The sequence below is a fragment of the Trachemys scripta genome, chromosome 2 (genome assembly GCF_013100865.1).
Source record: "Trachemys scripta elegans isolate TJP31775 chromosome 2, CAS_Tse_1.0, whole genome shotgun sequence".
In the NCBI taxonomy this organism is placed as follows: domain Eukaryota; kingdom Metazoa; phylum Chordata; order Testudines; family Emydidae; genus Trachemys; species Trachemys scripta.
Window position 1 is genome coordinate 157,186,537 of NC_048299.1, and position 7,078 is coordinate 157,193,614.

Here is a 7,078-nt window from a genome sequence, read left to right on the forward strand (position 1 = left end):
GGCGCAGGGTCTGGAGGCACGGGGCTGCCCGAAGCCGGTAGCGTTCAGGCAGCCCGGCTCTTAAACAGAGCCGCCATTTTCCCGGACATGTTCCGCTTTTCGGCAATTCCCCCCGGACGGGGGTTTGACTGCAGAAAAGCCGGACATGTCCGGGAAAAAGAGGACGTATGGTAACCCTAGTGTTGCCTGGCGCCTTTTCCTACCATCAGGGCACAGGTCACTTGTCTGCAACCTCACAGCCACTGCCCATGGAGTTGGGTTACCAGACAGCAACTGTGGAAAAAATGGGACAGGGGTGGGGGTTAATAGGCGCCTATATAAGACCCTCCCCCCAAAACAGGACTGTCCCTTTAAAAACGGGAAATCTGGTCACCCTACCCCAGTGCAGTCCTGGCCTCTGCAAGCCAGGAACCCATTCACCAGGATGGGTAGAGTGGAGCCTCCATAGCACCAGTGAAATCACCATGCAGGGCTCAAGCTCAGAGCGGGGAAGCATCTGCATGTGACTGTAGCTACTAGCAGCTGCAGGAGCAGGATGCTGCAAAGGATGATTTAGGAGCCTTCTGAAGAAGGCAAAGCAGAGCTGATCAATCCCAGACTGATTCACAGCCTCCGTGCGTGCTGCAAATGGGCTCTGGCACTGTCCCTGCATTAGCAGCGGCCGCTTTCTGATAACTGTTTTAGTGAGAGAGAATGTGAAATTGCCGCTGCAGCAGTCACCATCCCCTAGGCCCTGCAGCGTGAAGCTGGAGCAGCAGCTGCACCATTTAGCTGCATTCTCACTTGCTCCCATCTCCTGCAGCACCTGCCGTTAGCCTATACAGAGCCCAGGACAGGACTCCCTGGGCAGACAGATGTTAACAGCGTGGCTGCAAGAGGACAAATGGCCCCAGTGAGGCACCTGCAAGGCTGAATTCCACAGTCCCTCTCCCCATCAAACGCAAGCTGCAATTCGGAGGGTTGCATTGGTTACAGAACAATCCCACAATGCATCATTCCACAATAACAGAAAGAGAAAGTCACCTGAGGCCAGTTCAGGTGGAAACCTCTGAATGCTGGCACTGGGGGCTGGGCTCTTTGCACGTTCAGAGGTGGCCGGGTGAATCGGGGCAGTGGTGAGTTGAGACTGGACAAGGACAGAAATAGAATTTTGGAGACTCAGCAGGCGTCAGGGCTCAAACTGCTGAGGTCAGAAGCCTGAAACTCAAGATTTGTTCTCTGTAGTGCTTGCCCTAGGTTTTTCCTTAACTGGCAAATAGCCAACAAATGATGTGCGGCCTGCCTGCTGCTGCCTCGTTCACACTCAGAGCCTCTCCTGGGGCTGGCTCATTATGCACACTCATCACATCCCAACAGCTGCAGAACTGGCTCCCCTGTCTTGTGATGTGCTCCCTGGGCTGCTCCAGAGGAAAAGCCCAGTGAAGAAGAGCTTAACTTGGGACAGAATGGGAAGGAGGCCCCCAGCTCCAGACATGGGCTGCAGGCTCTGTACAACAGTGAGAATGGGATCAAAGCAAGCCGGGCTCAGCTTGATCCTCCTGCCACAGCGAGATGGCCGACAGGCCGAGCCTCAGAAAAAGTTGCAGCAGGAGAGCTGAGAACAATCCTGGTCACAAGCCGTTTGCTGAGACTGGAAATGTCCTGAAACATTTTTTATGTTTGCGTTTTGTAAGTCTGCTGGCCCCTGGCTGGCTCTTGCACCTCGTCCCTGGGGCACCAGAACTATCTTGCTTCCTCAGTCTGTGTCACAAGAGATGTTTGTATGGGAAAGCCACCCTGCTCCTCAGCCAGTCCGCTGCTCTGCTCCCCGCTCAGCAGTCACACCACGCTCGCTGCAGGATCCAGAACGCTCACGGTATTGCAATTAGTGTTATAGCAACCCAGCATGACCCGAGAGGTGCTGAGCACCTGGCGCTCTGTTACACCTTCCCAGCCCCAAGGCTCAGCTCCGGTAAACCTGCCTCTCTCTCTTCTCTGTCCCACCAGAACTCCGGCTCTTGATTCCCTGCCCCTTCATACTGCCCCCACCCCATCACCAGCCTGCCTCTCTGCCAATTGGCCTGTTAGAGACAGCTCTTAGCCTCCCTCTCTTCCTGTTCTTGGCATCCTACTGCCTGCCTAAGGTGCCAGCCACCCTCTCCCAGCACAGCCCACAGCTTCTTCTCCAGCCCTGTTCTTCCCACTCCCCCTGCTGTATTCAGTGCTGACAGGTCTCCTCCCCAATTCCCATGACTCCAGGAGCTCCTGATTCTCACCCCCACCATGCTGTCTTCTTCCTGAGGGGCTCCTCACCTCCCCTCGCTCAGAGCCCCTTCCCTCTTCACTCTCTGCCTTGGCAGCTTTATGCATGGCTCGGGCACCAGCAACCGGCTTTGTGTAGCGAACATCAAACCCTGCCTCTCAGCCCAGCCTGAGACGAGTGGGGCGGTTCGGTGCATCAATGTGACAGAGAATAGGCACTGGGCCAGGGAAGGTCTCATGACAGACGAACAACAGGGACAGCTAATGCACTTAACACTAAACTTCAAAGGCAACACATTTAAAACAGATTAAAGGAAGCATTTTAAACACAGCAGTTACTCTGTGGAACTCATTGCCACAAAATACCATGGAGGCCCAGAGCTCTGTAGGTTCAAGAGCGGATTGGATGTTCATATGGACAATGAGATCACCCTGGGGGGACATGACATAGGATATTTTATAGAACAGATTAAAAAGCCTCTTGCTTCAGGGCAGGATTAAATCACTAAGTGACATGGGCTACTGACCTTATGGGCAGGTTCCACCAGCATTCAGAGCGTGGGGCATCTTTCACCTGCTCCTGGCCACGGTTAGAGACAAGACCGGCCTGGATGCATCCCTGGTCTGACTGGGATAGCAGCTCCTATATTTTTGTGCACCTCTGCCCTTTCTCCAGTGTTTCACCTGCAGAGGCCGCCGGCCACCTCTTCCTTCGAGGCTCAGCTTCCATCACACTGTCCAAAGGAGAATAAAACATTAACCAAAATAGAAAACAGGAAAGAATTAAACAAATTAAAAGAGAGTTAAAATAGAGCCAGGCAAGGGGAAACCCCCCCTCACCCCCCCACACACACGTAAGGGGCTAACACATGGGTACACATAGGATGAGGCCTATAAGCCAATATGAGATAACGTACTGAAAGGCAAAGGATAATAAAAATAAATGGGAAAAACAGGCATGAAAAGGGGAGAAAGTAGCAATGGAGCAGATGGAAGCTTGACTGAGGAGGTACAGGAATACAGCCGCACCTCGCAGGGCACCACCCCGCACCCTGGCAGCTGAGCAAGGGGCGCAGGTTAAGGAGTTGTCCCCTGACCAGTCACCAGCAATGTCATCAGAACCCTACCTACTTCTGTCAATGGGCTGAAGCCTTGGGCATGACCAAGCATGTGAATGCACAAACCACCGCGTACATCTACACTGCAGAAAGAGGGGTGCTCATAACTTGGGTCATAAATGGCAGTGAAGACACAGCAGCTCAGCTTTTACTTTGGGTTAGCCCCTTCAGTTCAACCCCAGGCCCAAGTAGGCCTTAACTGGAGCCCCTAACTCAAGTCAAAAGCTGAGCTGCTGTGTCTTCCTTGATACCTTAACCTGAGCTAGCTAAGCTGAGTTGGGAACACACCTCTTTTGCAGGGAGACATATCCACGGCAGGGTTTCCATCCACTGTGCATTTCAACCACGCTGTCCTTGCCTTTGTCCTGGCGTCAGCCATGTTGTAGCCAGTGCCCTCCCCCAGCTGCAGTGGTAGGGTGCACTTGGATCAGCAATTAGCACCAGCCAAGCCATTGCTAGCAAAAGAGCGAAGCAGCTAGAGCATTTCATTTGCTCCCTGTCCAGATCCTGACAGTCCCTGCTGGGAAGGAGAGAGACTCAGGGGCCCTGCTGGGTGCTTTTCAACATCACTGATTAACCTGAATATGAAAGAGAAGGTGCCACACGTAGGGAAGCATTATAGAAATCTTCCTGAGTGTGCACCATGGGGACAGAGTGGGTGAGAGTTAGGGCAGGTCTTCACTACGGGGGGGGGGGGGGGGGGGGGTTGATTTAAGATACGCAAATTCACGTAGCTGAATTCGACCTATCGGAGCCAACTTACCCCGCTGTGAGGACAGCGGCAAAATCAACCTCCGCGGCTCCCTGTCGACGGCGCTTACTCCCACCTCCGCTGGTGGAGTAAGAGCGTCGATTCGGGGATCGATTGTCATGTCCTGACGAGACACGATAATTGGATCCCCAAGAGATCGATTTCTACCCGCCGATTCAGGCGGGTATTGTAGACCTAGCCTTAGAATGCTGGAGCAGAAGTTGTGAGATCAGGTTTCTCGGCTCTTGATTGCGCTATGTGATCTGGGCTGTCAAGGCTGTTTCCCCACTCTGAACTTTAGGGTACAAATGTGGGGGCCTGCATGAAACTTCTAAGCTTAACTACCAGCTTAGATCTGGTCCGCTGCCACCACTCCCAAATGTGCTAATTCCCTTCCCTGGGTAGCCTTGAGAGACCCTTCACCAATTCCCTGGTGAATACAGATCCAAACCCCTTGGATGTTAAAACAAGGAGAAATTAACCATCCCCCTCCTTTCTCCCACCAACTCCTGGTGGATCAAGATCCAACCCCCTTGGATCTAAAAACAAGGAAAATCAATCAGGTTCTTAAAAAGAAGCTTTTAATTAAAGAAAAAGGTAAAAATCATCTCTGTAAAATTAGGATGGAAAATAACTTTACAGGGTAATCAAACTTAAAGAACCCAGAGGACCCCCCTCTAGCCTTAGGTTCAAAGTTACAGCAAACAGAGATAAACAGTCTAGCAAAAAGGTACATTTACAAGTTGAGAAAACAAAGATAAAACTTGCATCTGAAGAAGTGAGGTTCTTACCCACGAAAGCTTATGCTCCCAATACTTCTGTTAGTCTCAAAGGTGCCACAGGACCCTCTGTTGCTTTTTAAAGATAAAACTAACGCGCCTTGCCTGGCTGTTTACTTACAAGTTTGAAATATGAGAGACTTGTTCAGAAAGATTTGGAGAGCCTGGATTGATGTCTGGTCCCTTAGTCCCAAGAGCGATCAACCCCCAAAACAAAGAGCACAAACAAAAGCCTTCCCCCCACCAAGATTTGAAAGTATCTTGTCCCCTTATTGGTCCTTTGGGTCAGGTGTCAGCCAGGTTACCTGAGCTTCTTAATCCTTTAAGGTAAAAGGATTTTGGAGTCTCTGGCCAGGAGGGATTTTATAGCATTGTACACAGGAGGGCTGTTACCCTTCCATTTGTAGTTATGACATGGGCTAACTCACTTTCCCCTTTCTGTGCCTCAGTTTCTCATCTGTGAACTGGTAACAGCACTGGTCCACCCCACTGAGGTGGCAGGGAGAGGGGGATTGGATACATATTTATTAGATGTTTGTAAAGTGCTTTGGGCTTGCTCCTCACGGGGGCAAGGTTAGCAAAGGGTGACGTATTTATGGTTAATTATTGTCCCAGAGGGACCCCTTGAGACTGGTAGGTCCCCAGCTGAGCTCATGTAGAAGGCGGATTACTCTAATGCAAGGCGGATGACCACTGACTGTGAGAGGAGTCTTCTTCCTTACCAGCTCCAAGGTCTCTGACACCCAAAGCCACCAACCAAGAACATATTCAACTAATTTGAGGGGAGGAAAATCAGTGTGTCCAGATTCACCCCAGCAAACCAGGCACGACCAAGAGAGGGCAGATTCCTCTGGTGGCACTTGACTGTAAAAGCCATTAGCATTGCACGGTTCCTTATGAAGGTCTGTGTGACCCACACTAGGAAACCAGGGGCTTGCACACTACAGCAGCCAGCTATTTGCTTATGAGCATTCAGAGACGTGGCCTGCAGGGTGACACTGGATCAGCCAAGCGCCTGTCATTTCCCATAGGAGAGAGACCAGGTGGGTGAGGCAATATCATGCATTGCACCCACCTCTGCTGGTGGGCGAGAGGAGCTTTTGCACTGCACAGCACTCTCCTTCAGACGCCTGCTCCCTGGGGGAGCCAGAGAGAGAGAGCAGTGGAACCAGCAGCCGGAGAAGCCCACGCTCTCAGAACCATGATGTCAGTGGAACTGTTAACTGCACCCAATAGCGACCTGGCCTGGGGGATTGGGAGCAGCAGCCTGGGCGCATGCAGTGCAGAAGAGGGAGGTAACAGGGATCAACACGCTCGCTGGTGCTGATGAAATGAGGGAGGGGGGTAGGGCACAAGGGGGCATATGAGGTCAGTTGCAAAGATCTGACCTTGCAGATGTGCCGTCTGTCTGGCCAGCACATTTAAATTGTAGGTTCCTCCAGGCTGGAGCCACGTCTCCCTGTGCATTAGTGCCATGTGGTACCTGATTGAGCCTAGGGCACTGCTGGAATAAAAATGACAAACCACCCCTCTCCCGGCCTGCCCAGCAGGTGTCAAGACTCCCATGGAGCCAAGCCTGAGCTAGCATCTAGTGAGGCCCCAGGTAGAGACAGAGAATGCACCAGCTGATGGCAGTGCACAGACTCTCGCACTGGCCCTGCACTATTGGGGGATTCTGGGAAGGTGCAAGCTGGCTCTCCCTGATCTGGCTGTCTCTACAGGGCCATGGTACCTCCTGCGCCTTGGACAGGACTCCCCTCATGAGCCCCAGGAGGCTTCACTCCCTGGGCACAGAGACAGCTGTTGTGCCTGGTCCTTGTGTGGCATGTGCAAAATGTGAGCAAGAGGGGCTCCTCGTGCTCCTACAAAGACCTCCTGCCTCTGGGGCCTGGTCCAGTTTGGCCCCTCCCCCAAAGGATTCCCCCCACCTCCACCCAGCCCAGTCAGGCTCCTCCCCAAAGGGACCCACTCTACAGCTGAGCCCAGGACCACACTCAAACCCCTCCCACCAGAGTCCCCCCGGGGGGCACAGATCCAGTCAGGCCCTTCACTGTTAAATTAAGAGGAGAAATATCTCAAGGCCCAGCATCCCCCTTGCATGCTGGTTTGTCAGCGCTGAGGACAGAGTATTGACCTCATACCCCTGCTGGATCGAAGCTGTGGGTATAGGGACTATGAGGCCATCTAGG

General features: G+C 52.6%; 1 protein-coding gene across 1 annotated transcript in view; it reads right to left on the minus strand.

The window, feature by feature from the left end:
• Positions 1–2,807, minus strand: part of ANK1 (ankyrin 1) — a 146,117-nt gene extending 143,310 nt beyond the window's left edge. Inside the window, exon 1 of the mRNA XM_034762038.1 lies at positions 2,769–2,807. Coding sequence (XP_034617929.1) covers positions 2,769–2,792 — 24 coding nt within the window. The 5' untranslated portion in view covers positions 2,793–2,807. The remainder of the gene's footprint in view (positions 1–2,768) is intronic.
• Between the last annotated feature and the right edge of the window lie 4,271 nt (positions 2,808–7,078).